The 19,077-nt window shown below is 42.8% G+C and overlaps 1 protein-coding gene across 2 annotated transcripts; it reads left to right on the forward strand.

The window, feature by feature from the left end:
- Window positions 1–13,721: 13,721 nt before the first annotated feature.
- pcbp2 (poly(rC) binding protein 2) lies at window positions 13,722–18,486 on the forward strand. 2 transcript variants are annotated; one of them, XM_076166775.1, is made up of 13 exons: window positions 13,722–13,886; window positions 14,671–14,802; window positions 14,883–14,906; window positions 15,008–15,040; window positions 15,155–15,271; window positions 15,359–15,490; window positions 15,587–15,715; window positions 15,811–15,885; window positions 16,710–16,769; window positions 17,075–17,147; window positions 17,236–17,291; window positions 17,405–17,574; window positions 17,932–18,486. In XM_076166775.1, the coding sequence occupies exons 2-13, from the start codon at window positions 14,734–14,736 to the stop codon at window positions 17,966–17,968; spliced, it is 975 nt and encodes a 324-aa protein (XP_076022890.1). In that variant the 5' UTR covers window positions 13,722–13,886; window positions 14,671–14,733; the 3' UTR covers window positions 17,969–18,486. The 2 variants fall into 2 exon arrangements, with proteins under 2 accessions (XP_076022890.1, XP_076022891.1); XM_076166776.1 differs by having other exon boundaries at window positions 16,710–16,751.
- Window positions 18,487–19,077: the final 591 nt, after the last annotated feature.

A 19,077-nucleotide genomic window follows, 5' to 3' on the forward strand; every position in this document is an offset into this window, starting at 1 on the left:
CTTGTTTGAGGGTATGGAGGGATGCAGAACACAGAGGTCAGAGGTCTTCCCCATACACACATCTTCACCCAAAATCCTATACAGACACACAACCCTGCTACTCATTAACCCACATTAATGAACAGAGTGAGTGGGTACCTCACTCTGCTTGTTTTGTAAGCCACTGCGGTTTGTAAGCCACAGCTAGAGACTTATTCATTCCAACCAAATTGAAAGAGAGATATTATACAAATTAATACTGGTAATATGAAACAAACTTATGTGATTCTGCTGCAATAAATTATTCATTTGACTTTGGGTACAATTTAAACGCAACAAGCTCTCACTATTTATGCAATGAAGTCTGAATGCATGTGAATGTATCATGAATAATGTATAAATATACACTGGGAAAAAAAGCCATTAGATGTACTAAAGCCTTTATCAAATCTCTGTGCGCGTGCACGTGACCATAATGTCACGCTAATCTCTCGGAAAACTATTCGGTAAAGATAAAAAAGCAAGGCGCGGGATTTATACTTTGGGAATTAACAAAGAATAAAACATTGTGCTTGGCTAATTCAAAACCTGCTCTGGCAGAGGGAATGTTATCACACAGCAGTTTGAGAGAAGATTTACTGATTAGGAGAAAATGCAGTCGTCACATTTTAAGGCGAAGGCGTCTGTTTTATACTCCATGAAGTGTAGAATTCACCATCGTCTCTTACAGGTTTTGATGTAGTTTGAGGTCTGTAGGAACACCTCTTTATAACACAGCAACAATACCAGCTTCATAAAGGCAGTGTGTGTTATATTGAAATGTACAGAAGCCGCTGAGTCTGTACATCCATCCGAAGAATCAAAATACACCCTCAGACAGGTATGGATATGTAACGTTGTACTAGTGGAAGTTGTCAACACTGGAAAAGCAAATGCACTCAACACCAACGCGGAGAAGAAATATAGTCACACACCTTGTAGTATGTGGCAAACTATTCTATTAGCTTCAAGGTTACAGTGAGGGGGAGCGATCATGATCGTTTGTGTTCAGCGGTCCTCTGGGACGTATTGCATCTATCTGCGAAAAGGGAGACAGGCCTCAAATTGCTTCAACACTGTGCACGCCACAGTGCTACGCTATCATTCCTCCCAGCTTCAGTCGAACTCTGCGTGTGTGGGTGTAGGGGCAGGTGGTTGCGGGTTTGTAATGTCACAAGGTCGAACGTTGCTCTTGACTCTCAGTGTCCCTGACAGTGAAAGGCCTGTGTGGGTGACCCAGCGTGGCTCCGCGTTACGAAAGCGGCAAACAAGGCACAGCAGGGCGAGCAAAGTAGGTAGAAACATAAAGGCGTCAAACTATAGAGGAGGAGGAGAGGCGACGACCTGTGTTATTAAGAGTAATGCTGTACTACTGTGGTCTAAAGATAATTAAGTCTTACAGTAATGCGGAGACGTGACCCTTGTGTTCCGATGCTCTTCCTGTCTAGTACGGTAATAACACCAACAAGCTCCTCTGGCTCCGAATACAAGCACGCCCCTGCTCAGATGCTGCGTTTAAGGCGGCGTGGGCCAATAATAAATAAAATGACTCAAGAGCTTCATCTAATAATAACCACCTCCATGTTAATGACTATTACATCTTTTTACGCCGTTTCTAAAATAACTTCATCAATCAAAGAATCCATTCCTTTCTGTTTGATGTAATCTTTGTGATCAGAGAAAGTATTTTTGCAAGTAAGCTTTTAAATAGTACAATTGAACCACACTGTGCAATAAGCCCACAGTTTAAGAACTTTGGTGCCACTTCACTTTAACATGTCAAGATCTTGACGCCGTGCAGAGACAGATTAAGTCAAAGCGAAGCCCTGGTGTGATTTCCATTCTCCACCGAAAGATTTCTTTAATCTGCATGTTATTAAAGCTGAGAGTATTGCTCGCTGAAATCCTCCGCTCAAGTAAGTGTGTGTGTCAATGAGTGTAAGGGTTTTACATTGACCAGCTACAGGATGAATCAACTGTTATTGATGCAGACACCAACTGTTAGCCGGAGTGACACATCCTTTGTCACAGTCGTAAGGCTTTTGCTCACCGTGTGCACCTACAAGTACAGGGGCTTTATGTGCAAGAGGCTTTTTGATAAATAATTTAATAAGATTCTGTGACTGTGGGGTTATTACTGATGCAGTAAAGTCATGATATCAGCGCAGTGGCCTCTGAGAAATGGTAGGCTTTAAAATTCAAAGCTTATTAACGGGAGGAAAGTAATGTGCCTGCGCACGGAGACATCTTTTCATATACAGACGCGACAGCTTCACCTGGGTAATATGTTTGGAAAATGCTAATCACAAATCTGTGAGGATCCGATGATACAGTTCAGGTGCCACATGTGCAATTTGGTGAAATCGAATTACCTCAAGTTCATCAAAGTACAGTCTTTACTTGTGATGTAATCCACATTTGCATTAGTGTGTCTCTGGTAATTGTAGTGATAAATTTACTATGATAATTTAGTAAAAGATTGTGTTAGGCTTTACGGTATCTCACTTGCCCAGATCAAAGTGTAGAATGAGTAAATAGAATAAACTTCCATCTCAGGACTATGGAGCCATTTGGATTTGGTGGTAAACCACTGTGAGACAGGTTAGTTTTACCCCAATTAAGATACTTTGTTCCAATTGTAATCCTACTCGGTAGAAGAGGAGGCACAGGTTCAAACATTTAGTGTATCTGCTTGGCTGAGGAGTCAACGTGTGAAGCTGCCATCTGTGGGGTCATGACCAAACGCCTCAAAGTTTACAAGCCAGCCTAGGAGGAACGACCGCATTGCAGATTTTTGGTGGGACCCTGGATACTCGGCTAGCAGGTTGGTGTGCGACCTGTTCATGCCTGAGCTGGGACGAGGCTGGTTGATCATAAATGACTTGCACAACTTAATTGCATTTAAGGTCTCTTTCTATGGCACAAGTTTATCATCTTTGTTCATTTATCTCTGTTTAATGACGCCCGTGTGCAGCTGAGTGGATAGGCCCGTCTGTCACAGCTGTAACTTGGACAGATGCAATAGAATTTCATAGCATTTTCCCACAATTTTGCTGCCAAAGCTGAGTGAATGAAGCTCAATCTACAAAAATGTACATATATAACCACATTTTGCACACATCTGCACTAAATTTGACCTCACAGTAACAACAACAGTGAAATTGGGTTGATAGCTTCTCAACCTGCCACAGGAAACTTGCAAAACCTGTGGCACAGGTGTGGCATCTCGCTGAGTGCACTAAAAGTCATTAGTCATCATTGTAGCCGTGGGCACATCAGTTAAAATCTGAAGCTGTGTTGTTCGAGGTCGCGTGTGTCTTAAGGGTATTTGTCAGTGCAGTGACTCTGTTCTACTCTGGTGTATCAGAAGGTGAAATCATAATCCTTGTTTGTGGAGTGAGTAGTGATGACAGCCACAGGTTCAATGCAGTGCCGGGACCATATGGTGCGAGGGGCCAAGGCTGTGACAGAGACACACACACCCGGAGGTCAGCGCTGCTTTCACTGAAGATAATCAGCGGCAGGAGGCAGAGGACGAACATCCCGTGGTGTTAATCTTCAGAGGGCTCAGATCTGCTTACTGACTCTCAGTGAAACAAAACATAAACGTTTCGCCAGAGACAATCAATCAGCAAGTAAGGTGAAATATGAAATTAATGACACAATCAATTTAACTTGACATTCATGAGAGGGAATTTTGCTGCAGGCAATTCAGGGAAGAATCATCCCCTTTAGCTCTGCACCATGCAACAGCAAGTTGATAATATTTTCTAACAAGTATTAATGTGTCATGTGCAATGGTTGTTTACCACAATGAGGATTCCCACTTGCTTTTCCAGCAACACATTACAGCGAACACAAGAACATTTCTCCCTCACCTTGCTGCTTTCTGATTAGTTTTTTTTCCTTGGATCAGCCAGAGGGAAACATGTTTTCCAAAAGCCAAAATCTGTTCTGAGCACCAGTTTTCTTTGTATTTACACAGAAATAATTAAACCTGTGATTTGAGGGCAGAGGATATTTCAGTGAAACCAAGAAAGCTCCGTCTTCGTCCAAAAGTATTTCGGTACACACACTCACACACATAACCACCCACAGACACAATCATGAAGAAGTGCCCCAGAATTTCTAGCAAAGGTTATAGAAATTCTCTTTGTAGTCACAAAGCAAAACATCCCTGAGTGCTGAAAAATCCTCCTGCATTATTTCTGCAGAATCCTCAGCACTGTTCTCATACCCTACTTCTCTCTTCATGCGTATGCGCAATAGAAATGACTGCAAATGAATATCAAATTTTTAATTATGCCAGAATATGAAACACACACAGAACCAATAAGACAAATTTTCATTGACTATTTATTCTCATTTCCATTTCATTCCAGTCCAATTTCATGGCTTAATATCCCAAGAAAGCTGTGATTATGCAGAAGTTAAATTAAAAAAATAGGAAATGCCATAAAAACACGCAGGAATAAACAGCTGTTGGTGGAATCTTCCTGCACTGGACACAAGAGACAATAATTAATCACCAAGGGACGCTAAATTCATTAATTGCTATGTGCTGATTAATTGTCCCTGGTGAGCAGCGTTCAGCTTAACATGCAAATTTGTGTCAGAGGATCCATTCAGCAAAGCAGCCCAGGCAGGGACTTATTGTAAAATGACACATGCGGAGAGATAACAAGACGCCTGTCAAGGGCCTACTGTAAATCAGTTGTTTCTATTTTGAGCCTTTGTACCAATACTGGGAAATGAGAGATATTACAATTTAGATTTGATAAATTTGAACGCTGAGGTGCTAAGAGGCAAGAGGGTGCTTTCATGTGATGCAATAGACTGTTAATCACTTCATTTGCTCCGTCCTTGGCTTCTTGCTGCACTGAACAAACTGCTCAAGGGAGGAGAGGAGAGGAGAGGAGAGGAGAGGAGAGGAGAGGAGAGGAGAGGAGAGGAGGCAGGAAAGGTCATTGAATCAGCAGCTATAGGGACAATGTCGTCGGAGTTTAATCACCTCCAGCTCCTCCTGCATTAGCTAGGTCATAAAACCTCTCTGGTGAAAACCTATAGAATGCGAATGAGGCGCTCCTCCTACAGATGAAATCACACTGCGTTGCTCTCGTTCGAGTCCTCTTCATCCACATTTTTGAGAGGGTGATGGTGAGACAATAGCTGAACAGATGGAGCAATAACAGACTTCAGGAACTGTACACATAGCTAAGTTTAGAGTGCCATTTATGTGAACTGAAGTTGCACAAAAGGTTTGTTTCTATGGAGAATATAGACAAAGTACAACTTCAAATGTATATGCTATGTCTTTCAGCAATCACATGGCAGTAAAACTATGAACAGCAACATCTAAGTGTCAAAGGTAACACAGTAATTCGGTATATAGCACAGGAAATTGAGAAATCCATACTGAGGAAGCTATAGTACGCATCATTCAATAGAGAATGTGTGTCGAGTGACATACAGGGTCGCCCAATCTACTATATTGCAATTACAGTGTTGTGTGTACCAGCTGACCCTACTACACCCACCAGGTACCACTGGAACCAGAGTCTGGCAGAGCAAAGACTTCTTATTATACTTATTATAATGGAGACGAGACGAGAAGAGAAGAGAAGAGAAGAGAAGAGAAGAGAAGAGAAGAGAAGAGAAGAGAAGAGAAGAGAAGAGAAGAGAAGAGGTTCATTGAAATGCTAATTAGGCCTGTACTTTATGAAATATCTGCTCCTTCTCATCATATGACACAGCTAACACACTCCAGCATAAGCACTCATTCTTCAGATGCTCTCACCCTGTAGGTCACACACACACACACACACACACACACACACACGCAGACATGCATTCTTTCCATATCACGCATATCTAATTCTGTTCTTGCACACAGACTGCAGGGACAGTTCGACAACTGCGTTCAAAGCCTCATTTGGATGTCAGCTTAATTTATTCACTGTGACTATTTGCACTGCACTGGTTCAACAACAACAGTTTTTGCAGATTTCCACAGAGCCTTGGTGGGAAACGATTTGGCTGATGTGTGAACAGTGTCATACATTGATAAGTGATCATGTACGGCATCCCATCTAATTACTGCATTTCCTTGCTGTGGGCCTGACTAAGCCACATTTCCCGCAAAAACTCCCACCACCTTCGATCAGAGCCAGCCCAGTTTCCTTCAAAGTGCCTGCTACATGAGATTGACACCTCGGCCAGAACCACCACAAACACAAGATCCAGGGTTGTTCCTGTTAGGCCTCACAGTTTGTACAGTTTGGAGCACAGCTGGTATGTTTCCGTGGCTTCTTCGAATGTCCACTGCACGAGCGAACAATCATTCACACATTTTATAACGTATGCAGGTTTTCCGTGAATGGTATCAGTGATTGATCTTATATTTTGATCTGCAAACCTTTAGCTGTCTGTGTGTCTCTCTATGTGTGTATGTGCTGGCAGAGACTCGCTGCACCGTTCAGTGTGTTCTCCCCAGATTTGTTGTCCCATGGAGCTGAGGATTCATTATTAATCAGCCATCCGCTAACAAAATGGGCTTTTAATTGTAGGGAGTCTTGTTTCGACAACAACTGAAGCCAAGTCTTATAAAGTCTATAAAACTTGCTTATTGATCTTCCCCTTGATGCAGCCTCATCATCATCAGAAGGGAAGAGTGCGATAGGTAATATCCAGCAAATACCCAGGTAGCCAACAAGATGACAGTGGGCAGGAGAAATCTGTTATCAAATACAACTAACATTCTACAAATATAGGCTAGGATAATATCATTTTGGCAGTAAAAACAGTGTCGAAATGTAAAAGTATGATATGATGGGGTAGCTGCCGTGATGCCTGATTTAAGAGCCTCCAATTTTACTGTGACTGAAAGGTAAAAATGGTCAAACTATGATTGGCGCTGTAAATGGAAAGAAAAATGAGCCTTGTTTCTTCTCAAAGTAATTTCAATTTTAATCTCAACTCTTGGTGTTTTCCTATAATGATTGTGAAAGCACAGCAATGGTAGCTTGACAACTTAACACACACAATACTCACAGTGCTGTGTGTACAGTATCAACCCGAGAAGCTGACAACTCATTTTTATATGTTGTACTTTAATATACACAAGTAGTCGCCTCATTTAACCAGCTGGCAGTCTGGCAGACAGCTATACATTACCGGCGTTCAAAACACACAACCACGGACACATTTACAGTCAAAACAGGCTGTTGTCTTGACATTTCCAAGTCACATCCGCATTCTTTACTTACACACACACTCATGATTCGATGAGCAATCATCAAAAGCAGACCGTTTCAACTCAAGAGCGCAGACGATGCAACAATGCAGCCTGATGAGCTCAGTTTGTGACCGAAACCCGCAACGCCCGCCGTAAACCCCGAACGTGTCAACAAGCTTACCTCTCTCGGTCCAGTCCGATCAGCTGCAGAGCGGTGCCGGTCACACGACAATAGTTATCCAATGTCTTACATGTCGGCCGTAATATCACTGACGCCGGCTGTCTGTCTGTCTGTCTCTCTGTCTGTCTGTCGGCAAAGGTAAACAAGACGGTCCTAAAACATTTCTACCAATACAATCCCCGGTTATCCTGTAAGTGTACCCGGGGTTTCACTGCGGTCAATGCCTGTCTGTCCTCCCGGAGCACGGCGGTCTTCTTCTGGCGGCGGCGGCGGCGGCGGCTCACCGGTCCACGGAGGGATCCATCACATCACGGCGGGGGGAAACGCAGTTTGGAGGCTGCCGGTGATGCTTCTGCTTCTGCGGCAGCGTTTGGTCCATCGAGGCGCCGGATGAGAGAGAGAGAGAGAGGGGAGAGAGCGAGAGAGAGAGAGAGAGAGAGGTGGGGGTGGGGGGCATCTGAGGGCCCACGACAAAACACTCCTCTCCTCTCCTCTCAGCCGCGCAGGACCGAAAATGAATTCACCGGACCTGAAATCACGGTCTCATGCGCAAGCGGTGGTTGATGAATCATGATGCGCACAGGGGCAGCGTGTGTGTGTGTGTGTGTGTGTGTGTGTGTGTTTCTGTAATGTAGACACGGAGAACAGAGAATAAATATTGCCTTTGCCAAATATTTAAAGGCGATCAGATGACACATTATGAAGTCTTCATGTGTGACTAACTGACTAACATAAGTGACTAAACTAATTGGTTACAGAGATTTACTTTCAGATGTCGATGAGTGTCCTCCAGCTCTGAGTCTCCCCTGTCATGATGCCCTATAGACAGTGTGTTTCTGCGCCTTAAGTAATACACAAATAGGGCACAAATATATGTGGGTATGGTTATTAAGTCATATTCTCCATGGAATTAATGAGAGTAAGTATTGCGAAGTGAATATTGGCCAAATACACGCGCGCGCACAAACACACACATGCGCGCGCGCAACCGGATCTGAGCCACCAGCAAATGCATGAATATGACTAATCCTCAGTTTAAACTCAAACTAACAATAACAGGCAATCTGTCCTCTCAAGAGAAATACCCAGCAGCACAAGCAGTAAGACTGGCTGATTGGATGAAACCATGACTAATAACTTTGCATCGGATCCAAGGGTGGATATCCAAAGGGCCACAGTGGCAGCTGATGGTTATATTGTAAAATGAGGACTCTTTTGTTCAGCTTGTCCATTTTAAAGGGTTGAGTTGACAGTTGGCAAGATGCCTATGCTACAGAAATGATTGTCAATAACAGTGCTGAAATTTTCAGGGGAAGAGAACCAAAAATTATCTAATGTAGCATAATATATTTGAAAGAGCAAGTCATGATAGATCCAGGAGATAAAAGCAAATTACTGTGATGTTTACAGTCTGATTTTTTTTCCTATCTTCCATATAGAGAAAACTCTTAATTATTCTTCATGTTTAACACTTAATCAATCATTATGTTTGTGGTTAACCCACATATAGAAATACAAATTCTATTTTCTATCTTGTTGCCTGTCAGTGTTGCAACTGGTTCTGAGCTGCTTTGTAATCCATTCATTTAGCTTTCTGTTTGTTCTCGGCCCAGTGAGCAAGTGCATGATATAGTGAGCACTTTGGAGGAGAAGGAAAGTTGCTGTGGTATTAAATGCCAGCTCTGGTGTGTACTACATCAAATCAGTCCATTCCGTCATCGACAATCTGTTTTATGTAACAACTCTCCTATTCTGAACCCATTCCAGATCTCTCAGAGGCACAGATGCATGTGTGTGTTGCTTTCCCTCTCCGTGTTTTTAATACTTACAACTGCTTAAGCTAGGCATTTTAGATCACAGCTATTTTTAGATTCATTCCCTCGTTTAGGTGATTCTCTCCTTCTGTATGCGGTAACACAGAGGCAGAGTACCTGGAGAGATTGAGGGCAAGAGTCACGAAATACACAAAGTGATGGACATGAAAGAAAAATACAAGCCATCATACAAGCTGATATCTGACACAACCTCAACCTTTACCGCAGAACCACAAACATTCCACTTCACAATCAATAAGGGAAGCATTGCTATTAACTACTGCTAGTGCATATTCAAAATAGCACTTACACGCAATAAAAGCTCCAGGATGGCTTATGTTTCCTAAAATGTCCAGAGTCCAGAGATCGTGCCCACTGTCATGCATAACTGGCTTCTTCCTGTGGAGGATTGGCATTCAAATGCATTCTGCCACTCATGCCGGTGCCCCCAAGACATCACGCCAATTATTTGTCTCTGTGGGAGCAACCTATTTGCGGAAGATCTTCTCAAAATTAGACGAGAGAGTCACAGCCGCTCTTCACCCTATCTGGTTCCTGACTGGACCATTTACATAGACACGTGATACCTCTCGCTGCGACCCTGCAGGGCCATCTAACTATGGCTGCGAAAAGGCAGTGACGCTGTAGTGTATGGCACAAACATTGTCTTTTAGTTCTGTTCTCACTCCTGCAGTGACAATTCAATCCTACTGTGAAACTCTGTTACTCCATTTTAGTGAGTTCGGTCTAACTATTTGCCCACGGCACCTTCAAAATTAATTCAAAACACTCTTCTGCCATCAAACGCATACACACACACTCACACAGTCTTGATTGCGCGTATCAAATAAGTCATGCTGCTATGCTTGAAGACTGTTAATGTTTATATCAGTTTGACAGTAATCAATATCATTTGCTTTACATGCACAGCAAATCAACACTGAAGGAGAATGAATTGATTTAGTATATTCATGAATGTACTGACATCACGTTTGCCACAAAAAGATACTGCAGTTAAACCACCACTGCACATTGAACTTGAACACAACAGTGACTTCAGATGTAAATCCCAGTCACAGCTCCACAGTATCATTGTGAGCATTAAACGAGTAGGCAAAGACACAGCGCCATGGATAGCAGCAGTGGGACATCGGGAGCAGCTGATAAGAGGATGTGAGGTGGGCGAGCTGCATTTCATCATACAATCCATGTACATGTAATCAATGACCACTCACCGGTGAGGAAGAGGACAAGAGAGAGAGAGACAGAGAGAGAGAGAGACAGTGGGCATTTCAGATAAAAGCATGCATTAATGAGGGGTGGCAGAGAAAAGGAATAAAACATGTAAAAGAGCAAAAAAGAAACATAATTTAAGTAAGCAAATGATCATGTAAGGAATTGCTGAGTGAGAAACACACATAACACTCTTAGCGATTGCTCTTTAGATTAAAGACATTTTCACTAAATCTCTTTTATTATGACACATCATCTGCTTTAGGTCTATATGGCATCACAATGAATGATTTACCTGTTCTTAGAGCTTGCTGGTCTCTGGCTGGGGCAAATCTGGTCAGCTATGGTTCTATTTTAAAATACACCAGCAGCCTTGTAATCCTGGCACTATTCAGGGAGCACTGCAGATGGCTTTGCAAAGCAAGCTCCAACATCTACTGCCTGGATTCATGTTTAGAAAAACAGGAAGTGCGGAGACAAAATGCTTTCAGAACTGCTGAGCTCAATGTCTTCCGGTGTGGAGGGAATCTTTTGAAAGCAAAGTGATTCTACATCTATGAAACTGAAACAGACATGACTCATGATTCATGTAAGTAAACAATGGTGTGCAGTACTGTGCGCTGTGGCTCATTAGATCATATGCTTCTATATATTGATTTTTAATGAAAGCTATTCTGGTCATTCACTAATTGTATTCTGGGTGTGGTGGTGTGTCCACTTGATTAAAAAACATGTACTGAGTGAGGTCAGGCAGAATACTTTATCAACCAGACCACATGATTATACTGCCTTACTGGTCCATCTTATCTCTCCTGATTCCCTGGCCCATAGCTATGATTATATTCTTATGATATACTGTATGTATTATCATATGTTTATTTCACTGTGAAATCCACTGCTCTGTCTTTATTCTTCTCATTGAAAATAAACACTTTTTGACCATTAAGGCCATCAATTATCCGATCAATCATATGGCAAAATAACAGCATGACGGAAAATAATGCAATCCCTCATGAAGTGTAAAGTCATCAATCATATTTGCTGAATGAACAACACAAATAATAAAGCTGAGTTGTTGTTTTTAGGTCAAGAGGTGAATTTCTTTAGTCATCTTCGGCAATTCCACCTTTAAGCTGTTGTGATTTTTACATCCAATGAAAAAATCCACAGAATGTCACATTTAAACATCAGGGTTTAGGACCTGGAGGTACGGTATATCAGACAGATATTGATTGCATTGACCGATACTTCATGGTTTTGCAACCTTGTACATTAAGATAATTTTAAGGGCACAGTCAGCAGCCTTGATCTCTTGCTTTTCTTGGAGGTAAAAGGAATAACTTTACATGACATCTGTTTCCTCCTGTGTGTTCATCATCGACAAATTCATAGAAACACAAACGTTGGAGACCTCGCCAGCTGTTCCTTGTTATGTATCTCTTTTGTCTGTTCTGTGTAGGTATTCTATTGCCTACATCACACAAAAAGCAGAAGACAACAGTGACAACAGTAGTGAAATTGTGCCAATTTTAGATGCAACTTAAAACCGGACCTCATTTTACTATATTTATTATAGTTCAAACAGGCACCATGCTTTCCAGCCATTGTTAAATCAGTTTAGGACTGCAATTTGTGTGTGGCTGTGTGTGTATTTGCTACAATTAGCCCTGGTGCAGTTTGATTTACCTTCACCTGGCTTTTTAATCAAGTCCTACTTCAATTTGCTTGCCTTGTGGGTCAGATTGACAGGTGGAATGCTTGAAAAAAGAATAATTGCTGTGATTGCTGCAAGCAGCCAACATACACCATTCAAACATTAAACTGTTTAGGATATTCAGGACATTATTGTTATGAATTTTATTCATATCCATCATAATTTCCAAAATATTCAGCATATTCCAGCTGAAAAAATCTGTGTTAAACACCCTTCAAATCACTTCATCTTTTCCTCAGGCACTTTATGCCTTCAGGGCCTTCCAGCTAGTTCATACTTTCAAGCATTTTTCAGATGTGAAATTTTTAGCCTTCCCCATGTGAGAGGCAGTTGTTCAGATGTGGTATTCAGGCATTTTCTGCCTGCGCTCCGTGTCTCTGCTTAACTGGCTGCACCTGTGTTTATAAACAAACGACAGCTTTAAAATTGCTGCCAATAAAACAGAAATGAAAAGGATTGCAACCTGTCAAGGACTTTATGGACCACTCACGAGGTTAGGCTGCCATCTGTCGGATTTAGAGTTAACTGCAATAATGTCTGATCAGAGACAGGGACGAAGTTTTATTGTGAGAACAGAAAAAGTAAACCTTTTTTTTTTTTTTTTTTTAATTGACAATAACAATATTACATATTTAACTGAATCAAATAATACTGTGTTATATGAAAGAGTCGTTTTTAGTACGGAACCCACAAAGCAACAAAACTCAGCTCTGCATGAGCTTTGATGGTTTTTGGAGTCTTTTCGCCCCCTAGTGGATATTTATAACTGCAGCCTCCCTCCTGTGTCAACAGCGGTCAGCAGAGCTACCAGCTGGCTATTATTGAGTTTAGTACAGGTGACTACTTGCCATTACTATCCAGAATGTGAAGGTCAAAAAAATCTATAAATGCCACCAGGCCACTGTATGTCATGTTATTCGACTACACCTTAGGCTCTTGGTTCTTGGTACTTATTCTTCATGTTCCTTTTGCACTAGATCTTGCCTCTGCCAAATGACAAAATATAAATATAAAGGTAGACTAATTGTGCTGTATAAGCACGATGCATCTATAGACTACTGCATTTTGATACTTTAGACTCTGTCCTCATATTTTAAGTAGGACGGAAGAAATTTTGCTTGATGAAGACTTTGCTGTTTGAAACACTGTTTTTGAGGGTAATTGGTTAAATTTCATCATTGAGTGAAGGAGCCATATTTGGAGTACTATCGGGCCATGGCAGAGGTTTAAATCCCCCTAATTTTGTCATGTTCAATGTATCCAATCACTAACCTTTCTGTACAACCAGATTTATCATTTTATATCTGACTTTTCAGACTTCAGTTGCTTGTGACAGGGATGTATACATTATAAAGCTCCCCTCTGTAAGAGTGTATTCAGTCTCATAATGTAGTCACCAGCTCGTCATTATGTCAGTAAACAGCAACATTGTTCATTGTTAAACTCAAACATCAACAGTAGGAGGAGCGGCAGGCGCGGTGGGCGGGGCTGACCCGGGCTGAGGGGCGGGGCGGTGACAGGTCAAAGTTGAATACATTTTGTCTTTGTGCTAAGCAGAAGAGTGGAGTCCGACCGAACAGCCGTGTCTCTTCCCTCTTCCCCGGATCCTTTCAAAACTCCCTCCCGAACCTCTCCCCTTCCACCCTTGCCACCCTACCCTTCCCCGGTAACGCTCTCCAAGGGACGCTTCGGGTAAGACTTCCCGAAATCTGCCATTGTTTCTTGCTTTGCTTTGCACAGTGAAGGACAGAGCTAACTCAGTGTGCCTGTCAGGCCGCGGGAGCCGGCTATTTCCTGCACCTGATGATGCTAATGCTAGCGAGGTGTATGGAAAATTACCGGACTGATATAGTGGTTAATCTACACCTGAGTAACTAATCTCGGTTTATCATGTGGTCACGTTTTGCAGATAGAGCGTTGAGATCTAAATGTTTGTGTAGACGCGATAGCCCACTTAAAAGATCAGTGTAGCTAAAAATATGACATGTTAGCTAACTGCGCTAGCGTGACTGGCTATGAAGCTCTCTGAAATCGGATTGGCCACATAACGTCATTCATTGAGCTTTCCGGGTGCAACCAATAATGACGACCATTGAACACTCTTAACCCAAAACCTGAAAGTGTCGTTTAGTGAACGACTGGGCACTGCGGCTATGAAGACAAGTCGCGTCGCCACAGCTGTTAAACGCCAGGAAATACACTGTGCCACAGCGATACAGTGGCTCATTGTGCGTGTGAATGAGTGGAGCCCGGCCAGTTTAACTACGAATTATGGGCATGAAGGCTCTCATTCTTCCCCCCCCCCCAAAAAAGTGTCAAGCTGATGTTGTTAGAGCGCAGCAGAGCTAACATTATGTTGCACCGTGTTGACTACCTGCATCACGTCATTGACTTTAGGAGTAAACAAGGTTCTCTCAGGATGACCTAGTATATCCTCCCTCTCTTTGATGGCCTGATTTCATCATCTTTCTCCCAGATATTCACCCAGTGACCAAAGACTCAACCTGTGGGCCAGCTTAGTCCCGTTTCAGCCGCAGATATGGACTCCAGTCTCGTTGAAGGAGGACTTAATGTCACCTTAACCATCAGGCTACTCATGCACGGGAAGGTGAGCTTGGTGTAATGTGCTTCTTCGTACGCTTTTAAGATCAGTTATGTCTTCATCATGCGTCTTCTCTTCTCTTGTAGGAGGTTGGAAGCATTATTGGCAAGGTAAGTTGTTTTCACCACTGTGATATTTCCTCATATTGGTCCGTTTGGTGGTTTTTATAACAATAATAATAATACTGTGATGTCGCTCGTCCCTGTTGCAGAAAGGAGAGTCGGTGAAGAAGATGAGAGAGGAGGTAAGAGTTTGTGAAATCCGTGCAAACATAGGAAATATTTCCAGTGACGTCGACTGGTGCGTCTGAGAGAGCGGTGACCATTAAGAGTTCCGATGTTGTTGTTCCTTCTTACAGAGTGGCGCTCGCATCAACATCTCGGAGGGGAACTGTCCAGAGAGGATCATAACCCTCGCTGGACCCACCACCTCTATTTTTAAAGCCTTCTCCATGATCATCGAGAAACTGGAGGAGGTCTGAGAGCTGCTCGATGCATTTTAAATGAGACGCCGTACAGCAGTCTCACATTTTCTAAGTGTTCTTGTGTCGTCTCCTCTCCAGGACATCAGCAGTTCAATGACTAACAGCACAGCCACCAGCAAGCCGCCGGTCACCCTGCGCATTGTTGTGCCCGCCAGCCAATGTGGCTCGCTCATCGGCAAGGGTGGCTGCAAGATCAAGGAAATTAGAGAGGTTCGTCGGCGTATTTGTTTGTTGGCGATGTTGGATTCGGTGATTGTAATTCTGATGTGGCGTTACATTTGATGTGTGTGTGGTGTGTTTGTTCAGTCAACAGGAGCTCAGGTACAAGTAGCAGGGGACATGTTGCCCAACTCAACAGAGCGTGCCATCACCATTGCAGGGACCCCACAGTCCATCATTGAGTGTGTCAAGCAGATCTGCGTCGTCATGCTGGAGGTAGGTGGAGACTCTACAACCTCCAGACCACAGATTCTGCGTCCCAATGTTTTCCCTTTGTGTGAACCTAATGGCCACGTTGTGGTTTCTCTCAGTCCCCGCCGAAGGGAGTCACTATCCCCTACAGACCCAAACCCTCAGGCTCCCCGGTCATCTTTGCAGGTGGTCAGGTAAATGCTCAACCTATGTGTTTATTTCTTGTTGTAGTTTGTCCTCTGCTCTCACACAAGCATTGAGCTGAGCTGGGTGTTCCATTATCCTGTAACGGGAGCAGATTCAAACGCTCTTCCGCTGTTCTCATAGTTCAACCACGTACAAATGTGACACGTCTGCCTGTGACCTTTCAAATGTGTTATCAATGACCGAGCGACCCGACAAAGCAGTTTTCGGCGCGGTGGTTGCTTCTCTGGAGTAGAACGAGGGCAAAGCGTTGTCTGCTGCCTCGGATCCGTTACGTTTAAAGTACGACTGTGTCTACTGTGGGCACTTCTTGATGACGGTCAGTGCTGTGTTGCCCCGCTTCTCCATCTGCTGACCAAAGCGGAGGGCGTTTGGAGTGAAGGGAGGCAGTAGTCGAGTGGGTAGAGCTTCCGCTTAAGAACCGGAGGGTTGCCGGTTCGAGTCCCTGCCGAGGTGCCCCTGAGCAAGGCACCGAACCCTCAATTGCTCCCCCCTCTGCGAAGGGTGGTAATATAATGTAATGTAAGTCGCTTTGGATAAAAGCGTCTGCCAAATGATCGTAATGTAATGTAATGTGTAGTGAGCACGGTGCAGAACGTTCTTCACCAAGCAGCCCGAGAGTCTTGCGCTTCTATACAAAGTAGTTGCACCTCGTTATTGGAACAGTCCTGATTGTTTGTCCAAGCTGCTGATGTCCGGTTTGTAGCAAGGCTTGGTTTGTTCTCGTGGTAGATCAAGGACAGATCTGTTGGATATTGGAGTACCATATGTGTGACATTGTAGCACCCTCCTAAGTGTTGTTTCCTCCCTGCAGGCATACGCTGTCCAAGGGCAGCACGCCATTCCACAGCCTGATGTAAGTGAAGGGCCCTCTGTAAGTGATCCAATATATTTAAAAGTTCGATCCTGGGAAACCATGTCACCCTCTTACTTCACCCCTGCTACTGTCCCCACACACCGCCATCCATCATACATCACATGTTTAAAGTGCTAATGTCAATGTAAACCTTTAAATCATGGCTCCCACATTCCATTTCATGTTTTCCTCTCATTATCACATTTGCTCTTATATAAGGGGGATATGTTTTAACACATTTTCTGCATTAAAATGTCTGCGATTTTACAAGTCCTGTGTATTTGTTTCTCTTGTTGGGTATGTCTTTTCTTCCGTTGTTTCAGCTCACTAAACTTCACCAGCTGGCCATGCAGCAGAGCCCCTTTCAAATTGCACATAGCAACCAGGGCTTCCAGGGTAGGAAGACAGACTGTGTGTGATTACTGCAGATTTTTAATAGTCCACATAGACGCCACTCTCATGGGATTTCTTTCTATTTCTGCAGCTGGGATGGATGCTTCCGCACAAACTGGCTCTCATGAGCTGACCATTCCAAACGATGTAAGTCTTAATTGTACTGCTTCTCCTCACTTCCTGTTGTTTGTATCAGAGGCCCACAGTTTGTCAGCATGAATGCGTTTGTGTTCTTACACGTTCCGTTTCTCCCCCCTCAGCTCATTGGCTGCATCATTGGCCGTCAGGGGGCGAAGATCAACGAGATCCGTCAGATGTCAGGGGCTCAGATCAAGATTGCCAACCCTGTGGAGGGCTCAACTGACAGACACGTCACCATTTCTGGCTCCCACGGCAGCATCAGCCTGGCTGAGTACCTGATCAATGCCCGGTAAGAGGCTGTATGCCAGTGCAGTATGTCCATCACCTCCAAACAAAGTCTGCCTGGGCCACACATTATCTTCCCGGTGACAATGTACAAGTTGAGTGACAAAACTGATATTAAGGTGTCATTTCTAATTTTAATCCGATGGTAGTTTGGGTGCTTTTCTCCCCAGTATGATGTTTAAAAGGAAATAAAAATCCTGTATGTTTTCTTTGGATCACTGTGCTTAGTGTTTGCACCCTTATTTTTTCCCTAGTGTGGAGTTCACTAGGTTGATCTCTTGACATCACTTTCATTGAAGTCAAATCTATGTTGGTGTGAATAACTTGAAAGAACACTTGTTTCTCCTTTCCGACCCCTCAGACTGTCTTCTGAAGCCACTGGACTGGCAGCCAACTGACAAGGAGGATCTTCATCAGCACCTAATGTAACCCCTCCCCCTACTTTTTACCAAGAGGTCCCTTATTGAATTTAATGCAAAAACCACATATTCTGAACTCAACGTTTTCTCCTGCTTTGGTTTGACTCCTACTCAGTTGTAATTACATCAACATGATATTGGTATTTTATTTATTTATTATGTTTTTAAATTCCCTTTGCATATAGTTTTAAAGACATTTTCCTCTGTATTTTCCCCCTCTTGTTTTTGCTGTATATCTGTATGACCTTCTTGATAGGTGAAACGTTTTAGAAAAATCTGAAAAGGCATAGTGTTTTTTATGTCAGATTTTTCTTAGAAAATGTAAAAAATGAAGAAAAAAAGACCCAATAATGTCATAGATGGACTGTTCTTCCCCCCCCCCTTTTTAAGTATCTATTTATTTTTTATTTAATACACATCTTGTAAGGATTGACTTCATTGATATTAGCCATCTTCTGTCAAAAGCTGTACTTCCTGAACGAGGCATTGTGGGTATTGGGTTCATACAGGTGTAAAATGATCTCCAGTTGAAGATGAGGAGAACTGTTTTAGCTAGAAGGTAATTTATCCCCTGTAAAGTGTGGCTCTAAAGGAGTATTTTAAGCTATAATGTATCTCACATCTAATTTGCCGAGCAATTCTTTTGTGTCATTCCTCCGTTTCCATCGGTTTCATTTCTCAATCAGGACTTTGGAGCATTGTTGTGTATTGGATTCTGATGGGGTGGGCGGGCCTCGGTCACCTGGAGCGGGCTGAAGAGATGGGAAATATATTCTTTTCTCTGAAATTACTAAGATGATAGTAATGAAGACGATAATAACAATGAAATGTTTGTTTTAAATAGAGAAAATATTTTTTTTAACTGCAGGGCTGGGGAATGCTGCAAGGGGCAAAACTACAAGACGTATTGGTCTTTATAAGTATATTATGCTGAGGTATTAAATTAAGATTAACTAGAAGGAGAATATAGAATTAACACTAGTTTCCTGCTATCCTTTTTTGCCTGGGTCAGATTTTATTTTTTATTATTCTTTGCAGGATGAAGAAACTCACGTTTTTGTGCACGTTTTCAAACTATTGTAGATCTG

The sequence above is a fragment of the Genypterus blacodes genome, unplaced genomic scaffold, assembly GCF_046128005.1.
Source record: "Genypterus blacodes isolate CSIRO-AG114 ecotype Tasmania unplaced genomic scaffold, CSIRO-AGI_Gbla_v1 ptg000156l_1, whole genome shotgun sequence".
Lineage (NCBI taxonomy): Eukaryota > Metazoa > Chordata > Actinopteri > Ophidiiformes > Ophidiidae > Genypterus > Genypterus blacodes.